The sequence below is a fragment of the Cricetulus griseus genome, chromosome 3, assembly GCF_003668045.3.
Source record: "Cricetulus griseus strain 17A/GY chromosome 3, alternate assembly CriGri-PICRH-1.0, whole genome shotgun sequence".
NCBI lineage: Eukaryota > Metazoa > Chordata > Mammalia > Rodentia > Cricetidae > Cricetulus > Cricetulus griseus.
Window position 1 is genome coordinate 254,424,684 of NC_048596.1, and position 26,808 is coordinate 254,451,491.

The 26,808-nt window shown below is 49.3% G+C and overlaps 1 protein-coding gene across 1 annotated transcript; it reads right to left on the reverse strand.

The window, feature by feature from the left end:
• On the reverse strand, window positions 1-26,012 carry Pxdc1 (PX domain containing 1). Its single transcript, XM_027409265.2, has 5 exons — window positions 25,111-26,012; window positions 11,439-11,530; window positions 10,577-10,694; window positions 3,058-3,169; window positions 1-1,064 (listed from the first exon to the last, which is right to left on the reverse strand). The coding sequence occupies exons 1-5, from the start codon at window positions 25,364-25,366 to the stop codon at window positions 947-949; spliced, it is 696 nt and encodes a 231-aa protein (XP_027265066.1). The 5' UTR covers window positions 25,367-26,012; the 3' UTR covers window positions 1-946.
• Window positions 26,013-26,808: the final 796 nt, after the last annotated feature.

Consider the following 26,808-nt stretch of genomic DNA (forward strand, 5'->3'; position numbering starts at 1 on the left):
TCAAAGTAGAGCAATAGGTTTTATTTAATTAAAATAGATTAAAAACAGTGTGTAAAAGAATTAGAATTTTCAATAATTTACTATTATTTACATTAGCAAGTGTTGGTCGTTAGTAGACACAGTGAGGAGATGAGCTCGCAGGACCCAGACCTTCCTGTGGTCCAAGCTGTAAGCGTCTCTTCCTCCCATCCCTTCCTTTCTGATTCATGATGGCAATTCTACCATTGAGTGCACCGGGGGAAGGAACTTCTAGCACCCTTGGTGGTGGTAACAGTATCACAGCCTGGCAGAGGAGCTCAGATGCTGGCAGAGAGGAGGGAGGAAAACTTCGAACTGGGTTCATATGCGCATCACCGAGGATGCTTTCCTCTCTCTGAAGCCAGCACTTCCCTCTAGGCTTGACATTGTGTAAACACTCTTTCCAGCTGACCCCAGACCCCATTTCCAGGGAGGTGATGTAAAGCCACACGTCTCAGGGAAGCCCTGAGTCACTCAATATCCCCTGCCCTTGTGATCCAGACCTTGGTGACGTATCAAATACCCTCTTGAAATGCTTCACACCTTTGACACATGAGGAAAACATGGGAACTCCGGGCATGTGATCAAGGAGAATGCTCCCCTCAAGAAGGCAGTAAGAACAAGAGGAAGCATGGCCCACAGGAACAGTGCCTCCCAGGAGAAGAGGCAGGCTGGTGGGGCTGAGTGCAAGTAAGAGGCCCCTCAGGGCTGCAGGACATGTGGCTTCCTGTTGCTGGAGTCAGCCCGGGGATAGCCCATGGACATCAAGAGGCCCTGAGCCTCCGCTTTCAGGACATCCAGGCCGGGTGAACCTCAGGACCCTGGGAGGCCCAGGCTGAGCAGCAGCTTTGGCCCTTGGGACCACTCAGTGGGGCAGCATGAGGACATGCAGTCAAGGACTGAGGCAGAGAAGGCCTGATGGAGAGGCTCAGTCCAAAATGTCTGTCTCAAATGGAACCAGATGGTAATAGGACAAGTTGGTGACGTAAGCTGTCGGGTCATCGCCATCCTCCAGCTCTGGGGTGAACTCGCCACCATTCTCAAACCTGAAAGAGATGACAAAGGTGAAGGCCACCTTATGGGACCCCAGATAGAGAAGAAAGAGAAAGCAACAAGCAGCCAGTGCAGTCAAGAATACTGAGGGATACAGGCCCTGTGAAAGGTGACGAGGGACATCATGAGATGAGGTCCTTCCCAGGCATGTGACACACACGGGAAGAACTGTGAATATACGGACTGGATAAAATGGGTGGCCCTGCATAGTAAGTTGGACTTCTGAGTTTTGGTGCCTTTGCAATTACTTTCCACATCTGTTTAAGCCAGTTAGCCAGGACTTCCTTTATTTGTGGTGATAGTCTGGCTTCTGTTCTGTGCCAGGCCTGTGTCAGCTTGGAGAACAGCAAGGGATGGGCAGGTGTAGGGGATATGTCCTCAGGGAAGAGGAGTTTGCAAGGAGACCAGGGAGGGACACTACAGGAGGCCCCCTATGGTCATGGAGGGAGGCTCTACCTGGTGGCCAAAGCCTGGTTTGATTCCATCTGATTCGGCCTCTGAAGGGTGAAAATTGCATGGATTTGGAAAGCTTACACAGTGTGTATGCAGGACCATCCTCAACATTCTACCATCTGCTCTGCCTTCATCACCTCCCCCAGACCAAAGCATGTCCTGAAGACGGGAGGGAAGCTGGGAGAACTGTCAGATGTCTCAGGACCCTCCTGCCTCACCTCCATCGGGCATGTCACCCGCTCAGTGATCACTCATGGTGCCCACCATCCTTTGGGGTCAAATTTGGGTGCTCTCTGCAGATTCCACTGCATGACAGCCCGGACTCACAGCCCAAGGCCACATGGTAAGCATCAAGCACCACCAGCCTTGCAGTCTCTGAGTGTTCAACAGCCTACTCCCAAGAGACTGATGCACGTTGCGGATCACAGTTAGTGGGAACTGAAGAACCTCACAGAGGACATGATATTAGAAGCTTGCATGAGAATGTGTCGATAGCCAGGCGTTGGTGGTGCACACCTTTAATCCCAGCACTTGGGAGGCAGAGACAGGTGGATCTCTGTGAGTTCGAGGCCAGCCTGGTCTCCAGAATGAGTGCCAGGATAGGCTCCAAAAGCTACACAGAGAAACCCTGTCTCAAAAAACAAAATCGAGACACTGTGTTGACAGAATAATCCCCTGGCCTGCTTAGCCTCTAGGCATGCCTGGCCAAGACACCATGGAATGTTGCACCCACCACATGCAGTTTTTTGGGACCTCTGGTTGACAGAGATGGTACTCTGGTGCATATTGAATGAGTGATCATCAAGGAGAAGTTCTTCTGCTTTGTGTGAGGAGGGGCTGGCCAGGGACTGTCGTGGGAGGAGTCAGTTTCACACCACCAGCTGCTATGGGGCTGCCTCCACAGCATTCCCAGGGACCCCTTCTCTGCTCAGGAACACCCAGCAACAAAGACAGGCCTTCCTGTCACCCTGTCCAACGATTCTGCTACCCAGGTAATTCACCAAGGAGCTGACCGGCAGGAGCCAAGCATGTGGGTAGCTGTTCCTGCTGGCCTCTAGGTGACAGGCTCTCTAAAACACATTCTGGTCAGAGGTTCCATTTCAGAGGTGGGAGAAAGCAGGCCATTGGCTGTCCAGCCCTCAGTAATCAAGGCCTCTCTCTAGAATAAGGTTCTAAGGGTGCACTCATAAACTTGTGAGATCACACGCGTGTCACAGCCCCAATCCAGCATGTGGCTTCTGGAGCCTGGACCAGAAGATGCGCTTTCATACCTCAGAACCAGCACAAACCAGATCCTGGAACTTTGTAACTTCTTCAGAACGCCCTAGTGTTTGGGTGACTAGGCCTCTCCTCAGATCAATGAATCAAACTCTCACCAGAATATGAGGCAAGTGTTTAAAACAGGGACCTCTAAACTGGCAGCGTCTGCTGCTGGGTGCCTCAGGGCCATGTCCATCCCTTCCTATAGAGCACTGCACAAGCCACCAGCTTTCAACCCCATGCATGATTCGACATCAGAAGCTGTGTACTCACAAATGCTCAGTGGAGTCTGCGTCCAGGAGCTGGTCCTTCCCGTTGGGTATGCTGTGGTCAATAACTATTGTTTCTGTGTTTGCCAAACAAAATCCATTGGACCTCATGATTTCTGGAAACCAAAGTCATAAGGAAGAGTCAGCACTTGGGTTTAGAATTTCAGGACTTATCTATCACAGATTGACCACAGTGGGCAGTTGTTAATGCAAACTCATAATTGATCACAATGCTGAGAATAAGTGATGCTAACTGCCAAGCCCCAAACAGAACATCTATAGCAACCCCTCCAAGGATCAGTGAATGTTGTGGAAGAGGGGACAAAAAGAATGTCAGAGCTGGAGGATGGGGATGAGGGCTATGAGATGCTGTCTTCTGGTATTGATGTAGCTGTTGCACCCAGAACTCACAACAACAATGGCTACCTGCACAAGACTGGATCCATCGACACCTGTCATGGGTGGGAGAGGGACCCCTTCCTGAGGAGATACAGGCAGGTAGCTATGGGAACCATGGAAAAGATAGTGATATTCCTCAGGGGTGTAGATACAGTCAAACTCAATAAATAAATAACCTCCCGTCCATGCTCATGCCAGCAACTCTAATTAAATATAGAGTGTCATTAAAAAAAAAAAAGTCATGAAAATAGGAGGGGGAACTGTAAAGAGAACGGGTTCAGTGTGGGAGGGAGAGAGTGACAAGAGGGAAAATTGGGTGAGGGGACCACACAGCACAGCGTGCGTGTGTGTGTGTGTGTGTGTGTGTGTGTGTGTGTGTGTGTGTGTGTGTGTGAAATTGTGACAAAAATGCTAGAATTGAGGTTTACATTAATCTCCGCCTTCCCCATCAACTAGGGTCTCTCATTCTCTCTCCTGCTGCTCCAAGAATCCATCTAGGGTTCAGACAGGCAGTTTAAGGTGCTGATACCAGTGCCCACAGGAGCAGTGCATGCATTTCCCTAAAGGAAGATCCTCTGGCTATCCAAACACCTTCCATGTGCCCTTCCACTTGGGTTTGCAGTGAAGGATGAAGGGAAGGAGACACATGACTGGGCTCAAGCTTGAGGCAGGATCTATGTATCACTGTGACATGCAGCATCACACAGTCTCCCTACCCTTTCTGACCTCAGCCCTGGCTGAGATCCGGCTGGCAGCGTCCACATCCTGGTTAGTACTAAGCATCAGATGAGATCAGAGTACATTTTAAACGAGCAACCTGCTGGCTTTGCTTCATAAAATTGTGTATGTACATTAATATTTTCCCTGTAAGCACAGATGGGGGTTCTTTAGAAAAATCCACAAACAAAAGCGGCTTCCTGTATCCACACTGGCTGTTGGGTTCTAAGGGCTCTCCTATGGTTGGGAGGGCTGAAGTGGAGCATTGGTAGCAGTCACTAAGCTGGAGGCTTAGACTGCAACCTTGTGACCTTGGGACTCTTCTCCTCCATGGGACACCTTCAAGATTGTATTTGAGAATCTCCAAGGATTTACCTAATGCTAGGTAAATCCTAATAAAACCTAATGGAGTCCTGAATTCCATCATAGCAAGCAAGCATCCATTTAGCTACAGACACCTTCTCTGAACAGCAAAACTTACGATGTTCAAATCTCTAATGCAAAATGGAGCAGTGTTTTTGGAATCTACACCCATTCTCCTTCTAGGCTTTAAATCATCTTTAGATCATGTATAATACCTGATACAATATAAATGATATGTAAATCATTATTATAATGACCAAGGAAAAGGCTACACTTGATCAGTAGACTAGCACTTTTTCCCAGTATTTTGGCCTGTAATTGGTTGAGTGCACAGATTTTGGGTCCACAGATATAGAGAGCTGACTGTAAGAGCCAGAATGGCTCGGCTCTCTCTTTTTTGTCTACTGCAGCCTTGACATTTCAGAAGAGAACTGTGTTTCTCCTTTTCCTCAGGAACTCAGCAGTCTAGGTGCCATCTGGGCCTTGGAATCTTCCCCTCTCTGTGAGCCTCACTCATCTCCAGTCTTTGGTTCTTAGGCGGCTAAGCTCCATTTTCAGGACCACCTCTGTTAGTCCTCTCAAGCCAGGCTCTCACCCTAAAAGACACACTTAACACATACCCCAGGTAACGAGTATGTTTAGTTCACAAGATAGAATCCTCACATTAGGGACACAGTTGACTTCAGTCTCTCCTCTCCTCCTATCACACACAGCCAACAAGAGTACCTTTCCCCGTCTTAAGGGCTATGGGACATCAGATGCCTTTGTTTAAAGGATTATCTTAGTCCTCCCCCACCTGACCATGATCAAATTTATTCCTAAATTATAATGTGCCTTTTCATGATGAAATTGTCACTTCCTTTTTATTTTTAACCTTTCTAGTCATTTGGTGCTTCATTCTGTGAACTTCTCTCCAGATGTAGAGAATCAGGGAACACCCAGAAAGGAATAAAGAAAACTAGGTTTCCTCTTCACTCTCACAAAAGATTATTCATCAGTTTGCCAAATCCTTGCTGAAATGCAAGTCCAGTTTCCTGGCTTCCTGGAGAAGAAGCCAGCATGTGTCATGGGTCTCTTGGAGCACTTCTCAGTCAGTCACAGCCATGGGCTCTCAGCTTCTGGCTTTCTCCCCTCCCTCGTTCCCTGCTCTTCCATCTGGGAGGGACTCCACAAACCAACAAGGAATCGGTCTGCGAACTCAGGTCATCATTTGCTTGTACCAAGAACAAAGGGGGGGGACGCTTAGCTACTGAGCTGTCAGATTGAACATCACTGAACCCCACACAAAGTTCCGATTCCCTCATCTCCCCACTCAAAGGGCGTGGCAGCAAAGAGCCACTTTCTTTATTGTTCTTATTAGCTCTGACCCAAATCTGTCCATCTGAAAAAGTGCAGGCAGCCCCAGCGCAGCCTCCACACGGCTAACTGACAGTCTAGGGCTCCTTCTCCCACCCCTTTGCCAAGGGAATATGGGGGGGGGGAAGGGAATCTGGGAGTTCAAACAGATGTCACTGATGCAAAGTCGCTTCTGTACAAACTCCTGGAGCTACCGGCATGCCTAATTTTTGCTAAATGTGAATTGTGGAGTCCAGGAATCTATACTGGTCCCTCCAGAATAGATTTGGAACAAGTCACTCCTCAGTTGTCTATGACAAAGGGCCTTTGGGGACATAAAGGAGAGCTAGAGTTCCCAAGGCCAGTTGGACCCTGAGGACAATAAGTATATTGGTCTCTAGTACCCTCAAAGTCCCAGCCCCCAGGTCACAAAGGGACCTTGTGCAAATTGTCAGTATTTCACAAAAGATGATCCTGAGAAGCTCTTGTTCCCTCTTGGATCCCCATCCTCACCCTCATCACTCTGAGCCACCTGCTGAATCTAAAAACATTTAGTGCAGCCATTCCAAACTGGCTTGAGGAGGGATGGCTCACTGAGAAACACTGACACAAGAACAGATACCACAGCAGGCTCAAACCTGGCCAGACACACACATGGCTCTCTTATACCTGTGCTAGCTAAAACTGGGGCAAAGATGCTGTGACAGTTTATATTTTTATTTCTTCTATTCACTTAAAAACAAGGTCTTAAGAAGAGCTGTGACTTAAAGACCTAAGAGGAATTATCCAAAATTTACAACAAAGAAAGTCTAAGCTTAGCACGAATCTAACTGCAAATAACCACTTGGCTAATAGTGCTTCAGTGGCGTCCTCCCCAGGTGCCATCCCCACACTGAACAACAACGGCTTGAATGGGAAGTTACTCTTATCAGTCTTCACAAGTAGGTGGAGCTCCCCCATAGACTGGTGTGTTTGAACACCCAGTTCCCAGCTGTTCATACCATTTTGGAAGGCTGGGAACCCTTTAGGGAGGTGGGCTTGGCTTCGGTGAGTTAGTTGCTAGAGGTGGACAAAATTAAAGAAAAATGTCAGGGCCTACATCCTATTTTCAAGCAAACTTAAGACCTGAATTTCTTGTCTGCCAATTTAGAACCCACAGCAAAAAAATCATGAACTACTTTAATGTTTGAAGTCACATTCCTACCACTTGAAGAAGTTTCTTTTCAAGTTAACCCCACCCAACCCTATGCAAGGATCAAACTCAAGGCCACAAATACGCTACGCTGGCACACCCCAGACCTCAAGATACATTTATAGTCCTGTGTTCATATTTTATAATGTTTAATTTATAGTTAACTTTAGAATTATAGGTAAGCCATGAAGATGTAGAGAGGACCCCCCCCCCCACACACACACACACATACCCTATAGCAGCTCCCCTTACTGTCAACACTTCATACAGTTAGGGTCCCTCATCACATCTGGGGAATGACAAGGGGACAATACCACTAAGTGAAGAGCCCCTTCAGTGGTGTTTGCCCAGTGTTCTGCTGACAGCCTTTTCTTCTGCCACAGATCCGATGCAGAACTCCGTGTTGCCCTGAGCTAATTGACTCTGATGGCTCCTGGTTTTTCCTTGTTTCTCATGACTTGTAAAGAATTGAGGTGAGCGACTTTACAACTCTTCCTAGAGCTTGATTCCCAGGTGGTTAGACCTAGGTGATGTGCCATTGGGAAGAATCCCACAGGGCCTGTTGAGTGGCCCTCTGTGGAAATACAGGGTGCCTGTATGCATGTGCGCTATTCAAGTCCACAGGCCCACTATCCAATATCCGTCAACAACTATCTTGGAGATGAAGGCCGTAATACTATGCAAACCCTGTTTTTACTTGAACTTCCACCCACTGCTTAGCTTATCTCCATCAACGGATGATTTTAGCATTTTTCAATCTGTGTGCATGGCGCCTTAATAGCGATTTTCCTAATTTGTAACACGTATCTTATGCCACCACCCCTTCAGGTCATCAAGTCTCTGATTCCATGTCTTCTGCAGATCTTTAGTCAGCTGTGGTGGCATTCTCAGTATAGCCTTCCTCCCTTCTAAGTGCCCCCTGGCATTATATTTTAGTTTATCCCAGCAACAGAACAAAAGCACAAATAATATCCTTTTTATCAACTGATTGACTTGCCTATCCCCATATAGTAAAAATTAAGGCTAAGATTGAATAGATTAAATAACACACACACACACACACACACACCAAAAATGTGTTTCCTTTCAAACCTTGAATGGGAACAACCTGCTTTTGTGTCAGAAATCCATCGGTCCTATTGGCCATAACTAGGTGGAGCTAAGACCTCTATTTCTTTTGCACTGCATAGCTACAGCCTCACTGCAGAACACTTAAGACCTGTGCTCTCTTATGCTTAATAAACATTTAAATCAATACAGGAAAGGAATGCTTAAGTCTGAGTGGTTATCCTTGATGAGGCCCCAGAATATTGACAAGATTTTTTTTCCAGCACAATCAGTGCATAGTGCCATCTGGTGGAGCCCTTACCACCTACAGCCTCAACACTGAAAGTGAAAAGTCTGGACACTCAGAGCCCAGATCACCATCCCTAAGAGAGAGGGGTCTGTGCCAACTCCATAACACCCACTGTCTTCCAAAATGCCAGAGTGCATGAAGACACCCCTTAAGAGAAGGGACGATGGGTCTTAGGAATCCTTTAAGAGATAGGGGAAAGGCGCCCTGGAGAGATAGTTGGATGAGCAGTTATGAGCAACTGTTGCTCTTGCAGATGACCTGGTTCGAGTCACAGCACTCACATGGTAGATCATAACTACCCATAATTCCAGTTCCAAGGGATTCAATGCCCTCTTCTGGCCTCCATAAGTACCTCATTGTGTGGTGCATAGACCTACACGTAGCCAAACCACTCATACATATAAAAAAAATAAATAAATCTTAAAAAGGAAGAAATCAGTGTGGAAGTCTCTGCAGCTTATTGAACGTGTCTGCTCCCTTAGTGGAGAGTGATGTACACGCTAAGTGGAGCTGGCAGCATGCTGCTCACTGTGCACACTCCAGTTAATATCCATGCACTCGAGTTCATGTGAGGACGCTCTGGCTCCAGACAGGCCTGGTTGTTCTGGGAGCTAAAACAGGAGAGCTGGGAATACCCAAGGGTAGAGCCTCAGGAGTGGAGAACATCCGTGGAAGAGCTCCAAACACTTTTTAGGAAGGAGGCTATCCCCAGACTGCTGTCTCACATAGCAACAACCGCACCCCCCCCACACACACACCCACACTCACACCCACACATACACCCACACCCACACCCACACACACACACACACACACACACACACACTATACCTTGCACCAAGACTTTTGGCGGCAGGTCATTTACAAATTCCCTGCTTGTTAACCAGGGTTCTGTGCCAAACCAGCCCCTGACCAACTCTTTCCATCGGGGCCCACCAGTGCCTAAGGGGCATATTCCCAGGCCCATTGCCCCATGTCTTCCTACTTGCTCCTCCCTCCCATCCATGTGTTTTTTTTTTTTTTTTTTTTTTTTTTTTTTTTTTCTGATGCAGCAACTTGTTTGGCAGTTTCTTCGTAGCCAGGCATGACATCTCACATGGTCCGGTGTCTCAAGGTGCATAAGAAGGACAAGATCCCTGCCTCTGCAGACCTGGATGCTGCACCTCTGTTATGACCAAAGGCCGCTAGGGAATATTCCCACAGCAGCAAGGACCTGTCACCAGTCCTTCAAAAATACATAAAAACATACCTAAAACCCTGGCATCTGCATTCACCCCTTTAATTTCACCGCATTATTTTCAGTCTTACAGGACAAACACGCACCATGTTGTCATTACATCATGATATGATCATTACATGATAAAATAAGGCAGGACAGGGGACAGGGGACAGGGTACTTCTCCAGAAGCAGCTCCTGAAATCATTTGTCCCCTCAACTGTGATGACTCCAGGTCATCTTGAGGCACTGTCCCATCCCTTTAAGGGTTCTGCTGTTCTCTTTCCCATTTGCCCCAAACAATGAAATAACGAAACACACAGGCCTAGGACCCTGCACTGTTCCCACTCAGACGCAAGAGCAGAAGCTTGCCCATGAGCCAGCGTAGGGAATCAGAGCTCCATCTGACAACCAATGAGACTTCGGAGCCTCTGCTGACTGATCCCTGTAGGAGGGTTCACAGACATGGACCCAGACTAACAGCCTCACTACTCACAACAAGCTGTATAGATGGTTCTAGAAGGCAGGTTCAAGTTACCGAGGGGCCCTAGGCTCTCACACTGTCCACTCTCCTTTAAGATAATCCAGGAAGCTGCCAGACACCAACAGCCCCAATGGACCACCCACCCTGTGCACTCACAGCCATATCTAGGATACCTCTCCCACCCTAGGTCCTGGAACCCACCCACGCAGCTCACCCATGCACACAACTGGGGTTGTCATCCCTGTGCGGTTAAGACACAACTGCCCTGTCTCTCTTTCCCTGCCAGCCTTCCCTACTTTCTTACCCCTCCCAAGAATGGTGCCGAGCATCTCACCAAATGCCTTCTGTTCTTCCCAATGGGGAGGCTGAGCCCACCCACCAAAATGCCACACTGAGAAAGACCTTGCCACCACCACAGCCACCGAGAGCATTTCTCCCACGCCTTCACTGCAGCTCTTACCTGATATTTTGACAGGACTTTGAAAGCTGGGTTGAATTTTATGGACATTATCATTTTTTAACACCTGATCCAGAGGCGATCTTTCAAAGAAGGTGAGTACAACCTCTGACCTAGAATACTGGGGATAAACACAGTCATTACCGAGGCTGAAAAGCTCTCCATAGTAGGTTCCACAGGGATGCTGGTGTTTGTGCACAGAGGTAACCCCAACTGACATGATGCTCAGAAGGCAGCCCTGGGGCCTGGGCAGGAGCTGATGGACTGTGTCCAGTGAGTGGATCATTGCAGCTTCTTTGTTTACAAGTGGCTAACAGGCGAGGCCTCCGGCTAGGGTGGGTGGCTCTGTGGAATGCTTTGCACACAGCTGGTATATCACACCCAGCTCCCTTCCTTACTACCTGCTGGGTCGCTTCTACTTCAGTCATTCACCAAGGGGGACAATAGTGCTAAGGAGTTCCGCCTGACCCTCCAGGTTCTTAGTTCCCCACATCAAGCTCACAGACTCAGTCTGTGAGCTCCAGGGAGATGGAACTGAACACTGTGAGTTCCAGGGAGACGGAACTGAACACTGTAGCTGCCAATGATGCTGACACAGCCCCTGGCTTCCTGGCGCCTGTTAAACCTAAGCAAGAAGAATGGGTTCTGAGGCAAGGGAAGAAAGCAAAGCCTGCCACTTCTGTAGAAAGCCTGTTCCCTCCTGCCTCACACCACATGACTTGAAAGAACCTAGCAGAGCCCACAGAAGTCTTCCTTCCCTTGATTGTCTGCCAGTGAAACAGTGAGTGAGATACAGGGAGCTGTCTTTAAGTCTGGGTGGTGATGGCCACTCTGGCCTCCCTGCCCCCCCAGACGTCTTGCTCACCTTACATGGCATGCTGATAACAGTCTCCAGCAGCTTCTCGACCTCATTGAGCCTGGTCTCTATGTCATGTGCTTCCTTGATGGCAAGCAGTCCTAGAGCAGAGACAGAAACATCCAGGTCAGAGAGGCGAGCAGCCTATGATGACATAGGTAACACATACACAACAGGTATCCCACGCTAAGGACTCCACCACGATGTCATCTGCCACAGCAAAATGTCCTATTCCTAAAATATATATGTCTCAATGTCTGCCATGGATTCTTGAACCACACATAGAGCCAGACCCAAAATGATAAACATTTTCTTCCATAATTCAGCCCAAATCAAATGCCATGGCCATAGCTGTAGCTTCCGCAGTCTGAAGTGAGATTGGAAAACTGCCATGAATTTCACCTCCACAGTTTCACAGACAGACAATGCCCTCTACGGTAGATCTTAGCCACCTCTGCCTGCATTGGTGGGGTTTGCTTTTGGCTTTGGTCTCCTTATTCAGGTGAGATTATTCACCTCTTCTCTTGAAGAGGGGCTCCTTAGCTTCTCTTTGCGTGCCCCTCTGGCCAGCATCACTACTTCCCCACTTTATGACCGGCACTAAGCAAAGCAGGGGTCCTAGGACCCTGAGCACTGAGACAACGAGACAGCTGCTATGGCTGGCGGTGGGATGGCATACACATCGTGAAGACAAGAGACAAAGGAACCATTCTCATCTCAGGAGAGGCAGGGTGAGGTGGCTTAACAATTCATCATGCTACCCAGAATGGCAAGCAAACTGAAACTTAGGAATTACTTGTTTTGTAAACTTTCGCTTAAAAGAACAGAAAGGCAAGGCTGAGATAAAGGAGACTCGGCACTCACTCAGCCTGTGTGTGTGCCAAGTGCTAACCTGTGAGGCCTGTGCTACCCCTGCCCTGCGAAGCACCATCGACGGTGTATGACTCTGCTGTAAGTGAAGGCACACATCCAAAAATGACAATGGAAGGAGGACAGCCCTGCAGTGGGACATTCTGGGGCCATGCCACTAATACCGGGACACAGCCAGAGACCCCTCAGTTGCCATCAATATGATGACTGAACAAGGGGTGTGTGGCCCAGGACCTACCAGCCCTGATGACATAGGCAAGGACTCACTCTGCCAGTGACAGTTGCCCACACCGCAAGGTCTGTATGAATGGAGTCCATATTTAGTCATCTAAATGCAATGGGTAAAAAGACCTCAGAGAAAGCCCATGTGGGCATGAGTCATGGCCCTCTCCAGGAACCCAAGCACCAGTGCTTGTTATAGGCACCACAGAGTGGTTACCACAGGCTCTGACTGGCTGTTGGGCCATGCAGTATTTTATTTTTAAAATCTTATGGCTTAAGGCCATACTTGGGAGATGAGAAGTTTTCTCTGTCTCCCATGAACAATACAAATATAAGACTTCCCACTTTAGCTTCTCTCACCAGCTTTCAATGGATGGAATTATGACTCCTTTGTATACTAGCTTTGTCCAAGGCTCTGTATGGCCAGAATGGCACAATCCCCAGGATCTGCAACAGAACCCCAAAGACCCAGATCCCAGAACTATGGTCAGTCCCCAAAAGTTTCTCTCAGGTTCTTGTCTGGCTTTGTTCACAAAAGGCAAAGTGTTAAGGTTTTAAGTAACTGACCACCTGGATCAACAAACACGATCAAAGTAATTTCTAAAAACAAGCTGAAATTAGGAGGCACCAGAACACACCGTTCCTGAGAGCTCCTACCCGAGAGTCCCCAGATGTAATGAGAGGACATTTCTAAAAGGCTAACCTAGGCTACCCCTAATGTCCACACCAGTGCCTCCTTCATCTGGCCCTCCAGGTGAGCAAGTACCCCTGCTTGTTGATAGCACTTTTTGATCCCGTCCCTTCTTCCTCCCTCTCCCCCTCCTCAGCCATGGAATGTGCAAAACCCAGAGGTGACAGAGCGGGTTGTGACTGCTCCACTGGAAAAACCTCAGGCTTCATATACACTGCCCACATTCAAGGACAACACCCTAGCCATCCCTAGAGGAAGGAACTCAGCCATTCCCTCCCTCTCTTCCCAAGCCCCACCCTAACCCTGTCTGTTGAAGAAAGGAAAAGCAAAGCAAAGCAGAAAACATCAGAGTGCCAGAGTTCCTGAATGTCTGCCCAAAGCCCTGAGCTGTTCAAAGAGAGAAATAGTCATATGTGGCATGATGGTGTGTTTGGGGGACCATGTGACATGAATGACAGTGGTCTATAAGAGATATCACCTAGAAACAGCACAGCTGGCTCAGCTGGTGTAAACATACTCATGGTGTCCACACAATGAGAGAAGTCAAAGGCTCCTTTCTCCTTTCTCTCTGTCATTAAGAGGGCGTGGCTGCATGCATACATGAGGATGAGGATGCAAGAGGGTGTGCCTGTGTGCACACCCAAGGATGAGGATGCAGGACTCTTCTTTGTACTAGCCCACTTTGAACATCCTTCCTTGCTACAGAGTAGTCTGCAGAGGACAGAGCCAAGTCAAAACTCCTTGGAAAGTGTAAAGAAGAAAAAAGAAAATCATATAACAGTCCCAGAGAAGGCTGCTTCCTTCAAAGAAGTAAAGCTGTCTTCCGGTTTCCCAGAACTACAGTCCTAGATGGGAGTCCATCACGCTGACACAGCAACTACTTTTATTCTCTGAAAGCGTGGTCCATAGGAAACCATCTTCCTGTACAGCCAGTGTGCAGCTGGTGTGAAGCCAATCTACACCACTTCACGAGGTAGAAGCATCTGTCTGGGTTCTCAATGAAGGAGCTTTGATTGTGGATCATTAGCTGTGATGACAGAACCCTGGTTACATCTTTGTTTCTCTTAGTTGGGTTTACACCTGCCAATGGAGAGGTAAATACACTCTGCTCTAGCCAGTGTAGTGGTTTGAAAGAGAATGTCCCCAGATAGGCTCAGAATGTTTGAACACTCAGTTAGTGAAACTGGGGAGGTCTAGTAGGTGTGGCCTTGTTGGAGGAAGTATGTCACCAGAGACAAGCTTTGACTGTTTAAGAACCCACGCCATGTTTAGTTCTCTCTCTTCTTGCTTACGGTTCAAAATGTGAGCTCTCAGCTCCGGACCCCTGCTGCATGCCCACTGCTCGCTGCCATGCTATCCCAGCCATTTTGGACTCTGGCGCTATAAGCACACATAAGCTCCTCCTTCCGTGAGTTGCCTTGGTCAGTATTTTAGCACAGCAAAATCATCTATATAAATCAGTATTTCAGGACAGTCAGATTTCACAAGGAAAAAATAGAACATCCAGTGAACTGTAAATTCCAGATAAACAAGAAACACAATAGTAAAGGCTGATCTACTGAAAATACTGTTTGCTGTCTGTCTCATGTTCAACATGAACTTCATGCCCTGCCATGACCAGGCTGCAGTAGAGAAAAGCAAGGGTACCCCTCAGGCCTCTAGAAACAGCATTAGCATATTGACCCTGCTATTTCTCACAGCTGTGGGACAACACTGAGAAACAGGCCCCGTTGGCCAACAAGTCTCCAATGCCCATGGTGCAGCCTCTGGCACAGTCAAAGGCACAGTGGCATTCAGACTACAAAGCCCATCAGGTTTGGTTGTATCTGCTTCCTTGGTCCAGTCTTTATGCTTCTGAATGAAAGCCACATGGTGTTCTTAGGAAATACAAGAGTGCTCGAGACGGGAACAGGGAAACATCAGAATGGGGAAGGGAAGACTGTGGGACACTCCCACACAAGCTCTGATATAACAGGTGTGTCTCTCAGAAACTGCTTCCAGCAGTCAGTTCCCCGTGCTGGCTCCTTGCTAACCATCAAGCTGGCAGTCTAAGGTGGCTTTCTTAAGACACCAGATCCTATCTCCAAAAACCACCCTTACCCGAGTGACAAGGAACACTGGCCCTTAACCAGGTGATACAACAGCTTTGCAAAATGGTGGCTTCCTCTGTGTTTGAGAAGTTTTCCTAACAGCAACACAATCTGATGACCATTGCTGCAGCTACAGCCCCAGAGCTGAGGAGCACAGCCTCGAGAAGAAGGAAAGAGGAAGCTGCAGCACCTGGCCCTTACCCCTACCAGCCCTCAGGCCAGCAAGGCACAGATGAGTCACCACCAGCCACCTGGCTTCTGACAGCCCCAAACCCCAAAGCTCACGGTGCCCTCTCCTTGGCATCCTGGACATCACTTCACTTCAATAATTTTTAAAAATGTTTTCTATAAAAAAAAAACACTTTCACATGAAATAAACACATAAACACACACACACACACACACACACACACACACACACACACACACCTCCCTCTACTCTGGAGCTGCAATGCAGAAAATGAAATATATTTTCCTCCTGAAACTTCTCATTGTTTCACACTCTTGGGGTTTCTGAGTGTCACAGCTGGTGGGATCTCCAAATGCAAGCACCACATGTGAAAGGCCAAGTTCTGAGAGCAGTCTGCATATGGGTCTCTGCTTTGACTTTTGGGGACAGGTGACAAGATTCATGGGTCTAAGCGTGATGGCCACTAGCACAGTGCACTATTTACTCATATTTGCATATTTTCCTATTGCACCTGCTGAGTTCCTTGAAACTGAAGTCATCTGGCTCTTTCTTCTTTCTTTTTTTTTTCTTTCTTGTTTGTTATTTGGCTTAGGCTGGCTTTTCGAAATGTCACTTGTGTACAGGAAGCCACAACTTCAACTTTATTATTTAATGTTTTTAAATACAATAGCTTTAGATCACCTGATGCTTCTGGGTTTTATACTCCAAGTATTATTAGTGGTTTGGGAAAAGTCAGCCTGTAGCTGCCCAGAGGCCCTTTTTCCCTAAAGGGCTTTTTAGCTTTGCAAGAAATGAACTGAGAATTTGTACTTAGCTGACTGCATCAAAACCAAACACCTGCTTCATTCCTGGAACTAATACTGAATGCAGCAAGCATAAACAACTGTGCTTTCCAAGTCATATCTAACATGACTTTGCTATCTGAGATTGTAGTGGTCAATAATGGAGGTGGACAAACTAGTTGTGACTATGTATAGATGCATTAAAAAAAAAAAAAATAGCTTCATTGAGAGGCTGTAGTTCTACAATTGGCCAGCAGAGGGTGGCAACACACCACCTAAACTTAAGGGTTTCAATCACAAACTCACAAAAATGACAATTGCCCACTATCATGGGAAGAATTTGACCCAGGTTTCATAGTCCCTGAAATTTTTCTGATTTCTGAAAAAGTAATTGCTCATATACCCTCAACTCCTAAAATTTACCAACACATAGTTTGTGACACAAGAATTTTATCTAAGTTTAGCACAAGCAGCTAAATGCTTAAAAATTATTAACAATATGATATATAAATTTCAGCAAGCCAAATACATGAAACCCTGGCATTCAGAAAGCCGAGGCAGGCTGGTCTACACAAGGAGTTTCCAGATCAGCTAGAGCTACAAAGTAAGACCCTATCTTAAAAAAAGAGTCAGCCTATAGCTGCCCCTCTCAGGGTGTGGCTTAGTCCCTAAAGGGCTTTAGCCTCACAAGAAAAGAACCGTTTGTGGCTATTTTATAAATGACTGCTTTTGGCAAAAGTAAACATGTTTATTCCTGGAACCAAAACAGAATGAAGCAAACATAAACAAATTAAATTCCTAATCTCAGCAACCTGCGTCTGAGGTCTCATGTTCTGTTCAACACAGCTTGGTCTTCACACTTGAGACAACTGCCTCGGGCTTCTGTAGAAGACTTGCCGGGGGCTGGTTGGGGGTGGGTGCCATGGGGATTCGGGTGCACTTCTAACCCGGGTGCTTGCTTCGGCAGAGGAATCCTGCTCATAAAGGCAAGAAGCTGAGGGAATCATCGGAGTGAGTGCTTTAAGGAACGTCCATGGCCCACAGCATCTGCCTCTCTTAAGAGGAAGAAGCTTTCAACTCTGTACAAAGGACAGCCCTGGGGGAACCTTTCTGTTGGAGACATTTTCAAATAACAGATAACAAACTGCATTGAAATGGCTTTTTGTCCATTTAACAAATGTAGCCATCAACACACTGCACACAGAAGGGCCGGGCTCTCCTTTGTGCGCCGCGAAAGAGGTACACACAATCTCAGGCCTGGGGGCTACTAAAAGGCTGAATACACACATATTTTGAAGACAACATACTTTAAAACAAAAATTCAACAATTTCTAAATATCTGCTTTCTTTTTCTCCTTCCCTCCCTCCTGCCCTCCTTCTTGCTTGTTGCTGGCTTGCTAGGGATAGAACCCTGGAGGTTAAACACATAAGGCAAGAGTTCTCTCTACTGAGCAGGAACCCCAGCCTCTAAACAGGTAGTCAAAAAGCAGAGCCTAAGAAATAATCGGCTCCTAAGGTGAGTGTTCCAGTGGAGGCTCTCAAGTCCTGGAAAACGGCAGTGACTCTTTGCTCAGTGCAATTGCACAATAGAGCTCATGACTTGCACATGCACAAGCGTGTGTTGACATAGGGCAGAAGAGCGCTGAACACTAACCCGTCACTGGAACCCTATCACAGCCCAGAGGACTCTGGCTGGTGGGCTTGCCCTGCCCTTCTGTCCTGTTCATCTGGCAGGTGAGGAGTGATGTCCCATACAGGGACCACAGAGGTGGAGGTGTCCCTCCACATCTCTCCCAGGATGAGAAGCTGGAAGGAGAACACAGGAGGAAGAAGCCGAAGAGGTGAAGCCAGAAAGAAACTTCCCCGGAGCCCACAGGAGGAAGCTCCTCTTCCTTCCGATTCTGAAGCTTCCTGCTCCCAGAAGGGGCCTCCTGCTGGGACTAAGCCGCTTTCTCAGTAGGAGAAAAAATACATCTGAATCGAATTTTCTGATTTTTCCTATTTTCTTAATCCCTCCTGTCTGTTCATTATTCTCCCCCAACTGAAGCAAATTCCCTTCCTAAAATGCAGGCAGCTTTTAGAAGCTGCCAGGCATGGTAACACTTGCCTGTAATTCCAGCACTTAGGGAGCCGGAGCAGGAGGATATTAAATTTGAGACCAGCCTGGGTTACAAGGTGAGACCCTATCTTAACAAAACAAACAGAAAACTCTTTCACCTGGCCATTCCTTTCCCCCTGGCCATTTCTTTCCCCCTGGGCTGGAGATCAATCCTGAAGCCGCCTTTATGCTAAACATAGGCTCTACCAAGGAGCTACCCCTCCTGCCCCGCCAGTCTGTCTTAAATAAAAGGCACAGGATACCTGCCCATTTTCACCTCTCCACACAGGAAGGGCACACTGTCTAAAGTTCAAAAACCAAAGGCCAAGGTTGGTGTGGCCAAAACTGTGGCAGGAGCCCTGCCTCTCCTGGGTATTTGTGCTGGCCCCAAGGCGGTCAGAAGGCATACACAGGCCACACACAGTTAGCAGGCAGAGTCTTGGCCCTAGGACAAGGGCCCACTCACCCTAGCAGGAGGACGCCTGAAGGATGAGCAGATACAGAGGGTGAGGGAGGGATGGAGGCCCACGAGAGGCCCTGAGGCTGGGGAGGATGTGGAGTGGTCAGAGCTGAGGCAGAAAGAAAGAAAAGTTTATAGAGACCACGGCTTCCCAGGCAGGTTCTGGCAAAAAAGCACCCCACATGCTTGGCAATTCTGTTTCTTAGAGTGACGCATACAATGACCCAGGGTTCCTCAGTCAGTCAAGTCTGACCCACACCAAGCAGTAAATACTAGTTTGGGAACCAATGAAGCCACAGGCCCAATCAGTCCCACTGTGGTTTGTGGTACACTCTCTTAGCCAGGACAGAGTCACTGGGAGGGTGGGGTCACACCTAGAAAGGGAGCCTGAATAGGCTCTTAGGTGGATTAGCCTTACAAGGACACTAGTCTTGTTGGGCACCAGGCCTTCTGGCATTCTCCTACCTAGAGGCCTTTTATTGGGGTTACTGGGTTACTCATGGCATGGGATAGATAAACAGTTTGGGAAAGCCAGCAACTCCATGAGTCTAGCTTGGTGCTGGGCACTTTGTCGCTATTACTCAGTAGGACTCACCACCTTGACATACAGATGTTCTTATTGCTATTATAGCAAGAATGAGCCACCAGCAAGGAAAGAAGGGGAGTCGGGTTTGAGAGGCAAATTAGGAGAAAATATGTACATGGATTGTCACCATGGAACCTATTACTTTGTATGCTAAATAGAAGAGGAGGAGAAGGAGGAGGAGGAGGAGGAGGAGGAGGAGGGCAGAAATACCAAGGCTTGAGGATCAAGCAACCTGGCTAAAAGCCACAGGGCAAGCAGCAGGTGACAGAGCAAGCAAGGCAACCCCAACTGTTTGGTAGCAAATGTAGTGCCCTCCTATGGTAACCGGGCTGTGTCCCCTGCTTTGCCACCCAGTCTCCCAGACCCTCGATGTCCTCACACAGGAAGCAGGAGAAGTAATGATGGGAATAAGAGACCCCATGTGACAAAGTCCCTTCCACCCCGCCCCCCATCCCTATTCTAAGTGCTGGGACATATTTTCCTCATCAGCAAAGGGTAAGGAAACGTTGGTTCTCCAAACAAACAGGAGAAGGAGTTTGCATGTATCAATTACAAGAAAGATGTGGCCTGTGACCATCACCACTCAAGTTGGGGGTGGGATGAAGACAGGCACCAGCCCTCAGTGTCATCAGGACAGCTAACAGCACATGAGCACACGTACCAGTGACCTGGCCTCATTCGGACGTTGCAGCTGCCAGGAATGAACAGGGCACAAGGACTACGGCTACTCTGCCCCTGACTCCCCACCAGCAGGGAAAAAGTCAGATCAAGGGTCTCTCAGGGGCTTCTCCAGACTGAGAAGTGACGAAACACAACCTTTTAAGTGGTGGCAACTAAAACCAGCCAGTGGACACACAGTGTGATCCTAAGGCACCAAAGGCAAACAAAAATAGCATGAAAAGCAGGGCTCAGAGGTAGAACGGGCGCTTAGAACACACAAAGCCTTGAGTTCAACCCCCAGAATACAAAATATAAAAATACTATAACTATCTTTCTGTGAAATGACAGTACCAGCACACGACAGTATGTGCCTTCAGTCTACTGTCCCCAGGCTGCTGCTGACCCAGTGGAAATCACAGTGGCTTGGACTTTCACCTTTGAAGATACTCAAACAAAACACAGGCTGACTTGTGCCTCCCTGCCAGCCCCTTGCACCCTCCCAAGTTCAAGCCCACACACTTCTTTTGCAACAAGCTGAGCTCCATGGAGGACCCCACAGGAGTCCTATCTGACCACTATCTGCCTCTTTGATTCTCTCTGTATCACTGTCCACAAGTATCATGGCTACTCTTATTTCCAACTATGCACAATGCATGAATGGATTTCCTTTTACTTCTGGAATGTGTCACCAAAATAGAGAAATATCAGGTCCAAAACTGATTTTTGAAATGGAACAATCAAAGTTCCTACAGGGCAGCCTGAGGGCACAGGGTTCAGGATTCTCACAGTGAGGCCCACTGGAGAAGTAGAAGCATCTCCTTTAGGGTCTCATGGGGAGAAGCTGTGATGTGGGCACAAGGTTCTGGACCAGCTATGTAAGTTCTAACTGGTTCCACCTACAGTTGGGAAAGGCAACCCAGATGTCATGGTTACCCAGGGCATAGTACAAGATCAATAGCATGAAATCAGGCACCACCCTCCCTGTTTGGTGGTAACATCAAACTTCTCCCTGACGTCCAGGTGAAGACAATGCGATGGGAAACTGGAGCAGACCTGGAGAACTGAATGGTAGTTTGGGATATAGGAGACAGGTGCTGCATCCGTGTCCAAGCCTTCCCGGTACTTTCCCAGCTGTAGCTCTGAAGTCTAGCGAGAGGCCATGTCCTGAACACTGAAGAAGTTCATCACTGGTGATGAAAATGAATATAGCAAAGACAGAAACACCACATTACAAATTGTGCTGCTAAATGCCAGGTTCCAGGCTGGCAGCCTCAGCCAGCACCTCCCACTCCATAGTCCCCTGAGATGGCCCCACTGAAGCAGAGGGCAAACCCTGTGTCAGAATTCTGGGTTTGTGCTGTGGGTCACACACCAACCTCTAGACTCTCAATGTCCCCACGGCTGCCAGGCCAATCAGCGTCCATCCCCTTCTCACACCTGCTCCATGACATGTGGTCCCAGCAGCCCTGCCTCCATGCTCTCGCTCCCTTGTTCTATCCATCTTCCTTGGTGCATCAGCTAGAGCTCAGCTCAGATCAAATCAACTCCCTGGCTCAAAGGCCTCAGTGACGAGGGAGACCATGACTGACCACTATCTGCCTCTCCAGGTCCCTAACCACACTGTCTTCTGCAGCCAGAGTGATCTCTTTATTACTTGGTGATCTTGTTTACTAACGAGTTTCTCCTAACCAGAATATGAAAATCAAAAAGACAGATAAGTTGCAAGATTGTTGTGGTTCTCTCATTCCACTGTCCTCTGCACCTGCACAGTGCCTGGCAGCCAATAGGTGACCACATAAATGGATGTAGACCCCAAATGGAGTTACCAAAGATTCACGCTCACCTGGCCACTTTGAAATAGAATCTGTGGCAGCAGAGGTAATCGGGCCAGCTCGGATGTCACAGATCTGCAATGGGTGCTACTAAAAAGAGGATCAAAATACTCCAAGAGCTTCAAATGGTCCACAGGAAAATTTGTGCACATTTCTGCTTGAAACAAAGACGTTATGTGTGAGAGGTCTCGCTCACAATCTGAACCAGTAGGTAATACACACCACAAAGGACTTAAACATAAGACAAAGCCCCGTGAGGAAAGAGCAAAAAAGTAAGAGGGGGACACCTTGGTAACCCAAACATAATGTCCACAGAAAGCAGCTACCTCCCCCTCCCAGGGTTGTAGGACAACAAAAGAGGTGGCTTTTCAGCCCTAAGTTGTAAGCTACCAACCTACTGCTAGTTAGTGTCTGGAGAGAGACCTGGTTCAGTGAAGAAATGATACAGGACAGAAGCCATACAGATCCTGAGATTAGCACTATCCCTTCTCATCCAAACAGAAGGTCAGGAAGGTGAGGTAGTTAGCACTGTGTCTCTACCCCATAATCCCTGCCTGAATGGTAACAGGACGCATAAAAAGCCCATGGATATCTACCAAGAATAAGATGACAGAAAGAGAAAAAAGTCGATTTCTCCCTAGCTAAAATCTCTCTCATGGCAATTCTGGAGGAAGCAAGGCAGAGGGGTCTGCACCTTTTCAACTGCATAAAGATTCAGAAATGCAAAGTAGCACTGTGGCTGGCCCACAGTGTGTCAGGAGCTCAGCATGCCAGGAGCAGTTCAGGGACCCATTTCCTTGGGAAGCTTTTCTAATGAACCGAGAGCACAAATCTAACCCAGTCCAGAAATTTAATAAATACAGACTTGGGAATCTGACTGACTGGAATTAAACTGCCAGCACTACACACAGCTGCATGCCTTTCCTGTTTAAAATTTGAAAATCCAGACAATTTTTTAATGCAAATAACAAATTTGTATGGAAATGAGGTAGAATCTTCTTTTGTGCTACGATGAGGTATTTTACTTGGTGCACGACTTCCCTAGACTTGAAGGGATCAAAGAACGAAAAGGAGCCTTCCTGGCTTTGTGAAACAAAACTCGGGCCGTGCTAGGGAAGAACCAGCAGAGAAGGGAGAATCAGAGTGGATCGTGATTCAGGGTCACCCCTCTACTGCTCCAGGGATTCATCTTCATTCCATCTAGGGGATACTAGCTGGACCTTTGTAAGGTTTCCATCAGTTAAGAATGGCCACCAGTGGTGGACAGTTCTAAAACTTACATAGCATGCTATCAGAAACTCCTTTCCCTCCAACCACTGGGACTCACGGGAGCTGCTCCTGCCACTCCATCGCCAAATCTAAGCCCCACTTCTGCAGTCTCCTATTCTTTACATACCCCAAAGCAGCTCTTATAGCCCTTGTTTTACCCTTTTGGAGACTGCCTGGGTACACTGTAGCACCTGTGACACGACTCCTGGAGTTTGTATAAATGCAAAAGAGGTCAGGTGAACAAGGCAAGAAGACTTCCTCCCATCTGCCCCAGGGGAGGCCTTTTCCACCTGTGACTCCACACTGAAGCCACACCCCTTCCGACACCCTCTGGGCCAGCAGCCCCGGCCAGAAGAGGCTGGTGCTGAGAGTAAACAGTGGCTTTTACAGACTTACAGTCGGTCGGCAGTCACTTCCAGGCATTTCACTCATCACAAAAACCCACAGGCAATAGGTACTGTCTGTTATAGGTTGTAGACCCGGTTCTAGTTTGCCTGGGGTTAACAGCTGTGTTCTGAGACCTGCTCAGAGGAACAGCCTGGAAGTTCAACTTGTTTATGGCCTACCTTATTCCAAAAGAAGCCACTGAGTAAACTACCGACGCTTCGTTATGCTTTCTTGATCAGACATTCATTTGTTAAAATAAAAATGTAACAAATAACAAATTTAAAACAATAGAAACAGGTCCAATCTTGAAATAGTGCTCAACCCCTTGGGAGGGGCTGGGATGGCGATCTAAGCAGGCTTGTCACTTGGGGCCTCCACACTCGCTGGTTTTGGGAATGTGTCCAAATGATGTGTCTGCCAGGGGATGTGTCATGAGAATGAAGCTAATTACCCACATAATCCACACGCGGGTGGGGTCTATCACCCGGGGGAACGGAGGTTATCTCAGACCTTAGCCAGACAGACAGCCAAAGAGCTAGGTACCGGCTAACCTTGAGTACCTTCGCCACAAGCTGCCCCTGGATTGCTGCCTGGAGGACTGTGAAAAAAGGAGGGCTTGGGTCTGTGGGCGTCGGAGCCCTGGGAGGCCTCACACTGGCTAGAAGTCTACTCAGAAACTCTATTCATCCCTCTGGTCCCTAACTAAATGCCCCACACCTCATTGGTTCCCGACTCAACCAAGGCCTCTGTGGGATTTCCTCCGCTCTTTCAGTCCCTTTGCTGGCAGTAGGAAAGGGAAGCCACCGCTGTTTGAGAAAACAAGAGTCACAGCCAACCAGGACCTTCACAAGGCCAAGGAGGAGGCGGCCATGGATAATCAAATCCGAATGCGGACCCAGCACAGGGGTGGGGACCCTGGGCTGGCCCGACAGATGCAGGCGGGCGGTCCCCTCCTAGGAGAGGTGGAAAAAACCGCTGCGTGGCACTTCACGCTCAGGCTCAACTGTCCTGGGGCAGCATAGAGACGGGGCCTCTCCCAGGCAGGACCCCGGCAGTGATCAGACCCGATGCGACCCCCCAATTCCGACACTCTACAACTGTCTCTACTCTCTTTAGCAAGCCCAGTCGAGCCGCCACTGGTTCTCATAGCGGGGTAAACGGCTGGAACCCAGAAGCTGCCAGCCCCGGGTGTCGCCTCGCAAAGCTCTGCCTTCTTCAGAAGCGACTCATTCTTTGGGACAGTCGGACTAGAGTCCTGCTGACCCCGTCCCCTTTCCCACCCATTTATCCCCCAGGAGTGTGTGCCCCAGGCTCCATGCCGCCTCCCAGTCCTTCCTGAACCACCACTGGGTGCCCTTCTTCAGGGAACCCGGGGTCTAGACGTCAGGTGCCGAGCAGCAGAGGGAAGAAACAGTCTCAGTTGAAGTAACTCTTCCCGCTGACTTCATTGCACTTTGACACGATCTCGTCGCTCTGTTCCTCCCCCAGCGCCACCCCCACACAGCCCGCAACCCCCGGCGCCCCATAGCCCCGCAGCCCCGCACCTTGCCGCAGCGGCGCGCGCGCCAGCTCGGGCCGGTCCTCGGGGAAGGCGTCCCGGAGGCGCTTGCACAGGCGACCCAGGTCAGCGAAGCTGCGGTGCAGGTAGAGCACGCTGCGGTCGGACCACTCGGTGCGGATCTCGAAGAACTCCTCCTCGTCGCCGCGCCGGCTGACAATGAGCCTGCGGATCCCGTTCACCCAGCAGCCGCGCACGAACATGTTCACGAGCGACGTGCCCTCAAACACCGCCGAGGCCATGCCGCGGGCCGCGCATGCCCCTGCCTCCGGGGGCGCCCTCGGCCCCCACCCGGGGTCCTCCTGGGCAGAGTGGTTCCCGAAAGGAGCGGTCCCGGGTCCTTCTTAGAACGCGGCCGAGCCCCGCAGCGGCGGTTAAGAGTCTCGGTGGGGCGAGGTTGGTGTCCGGAGGATGTGCCCGGTCTCCCTGCACACTCTGGGGCGGCTGTGTGCGCCCGGCGCTCTGGGCGGCGCCGCCAGAAGTCTGTCCCGCCGGGAAAGCCGCGGCTTTATAAGGCACTTCCCATCGCGGGCGTCTACGTCGAGCCCCCGCTTGCGGCGCCTCCCTCCCGCCTCCGGCTGACCCGCCGCGGGCTGTCCTGGCCGAGCGCTCCACGCGCGGCGCTGCCTCCCCAGTCTGCCGGCTGCTGAGCGAGGTGGCCCTGCGCTCTCTCGGGGAGCAGGGAGACTTTCTACTTCCCTACTATCACTATCGATCCTCCGGATTCTCCAGCCCGGAGTTGAGCACTCTGCCCAGCCCGCGCAGGGGTGGGATCAGCAAGTTACAGGAGTCCCCCGGCGCCGCCACACCGGGCGGGGACGCGGGTCCACACAGCGCAGGAGTCGGGAATCGGGGCCGTGAGCTTGGTGTTTGTCCCCGCGCCTCCCTCGACCCGCCCGGCCTGTGCGTGGCCTGGGCCGGGACCCAGGCAGGCCCGCCCCGTGTCCCTTCGGTTACCGGCGTCTCCGCCCCGAGTCCTCCCGCGCATTCCGGTCGTGCCTTAGCCTAGCGGAGGCCCGGGACACTGCGGGACAGACCGATCAGAAGGCGAGCCCGTGTACATTCTCAGAGGAGGACCCCCCCCCCCAGGAGGTCGACCAACCATCCCAAGGGCCGTCCTCCGAAAGGGAATTGGGAAAGGATTTTAGGGGACAGGGTCTCCCGGGGTTGCTTGGGAGAGAGTAACTCGGGAGAAGCTTAGGCAGTCCAGCGGTTAGGGCTGCCCACTGAGATCGCATGCACCGCGCATTTCTTAGCTTGTTCCCAAGAGATAGTCTAGCATTAAGAATTTTAAGTGGGTTCCAGACACACTCTTCTGCCCACGACGTGGGAGAGAAACTAAGCCTTTACAAGTCGCCGAAGCCCAATGTGGAGCAGAGGCTTTGGAAGCCGGCAACAGGCCGTCCTTCTATGGACTTCATTTGACCCTGATGTCCTTTGCCCCCTTCCGCCGGCGGGGTTTGGGTATTTAGATCGCAGTTGTCACTGCAGAAACCTGCTGGGCAGAGGAGTGCTTCTGTCCTAATAACATCTTAATAGCTTCCTCCGATTAGTCAAAAAGTCCTGCTGAGGCGCTCCTATGCTCGCCCCTACTCCTCCCTGGACCCAGGGCCCTTCTGAAGCTGTCCACTCCCTCAGCATCATCCCCAGGACCTCCAGAAGTACCGCTCTTCAAGGCATCCCA

Excerpts from the sequence above, each read along its gene's own strand:
- Pxdc1 (XM_027409265.2), bottom strand. The coding sequence starts at position 25,366 with ATGGCCTCGGCGGTGTTTGAGGGCACGTCGCTCGTGAACATGTTCGTG. Across the intron at positions 11,531-25,110 it reads GCGCGCGCCGCTGCGGCAAG|GACTGCTTGCCATCAAGGAA; the intron begins GTGCGGGGCTGC and ends TCTCTGCTCTAG. Across the intron at positions 3,170-10,576 it reads AAGTCCTGTCAAAATATCAG|AAATCATGAGGTCCAATGGA; the intron begins GTAAGAGCTGCA and ends TTTGGTTTCCAG.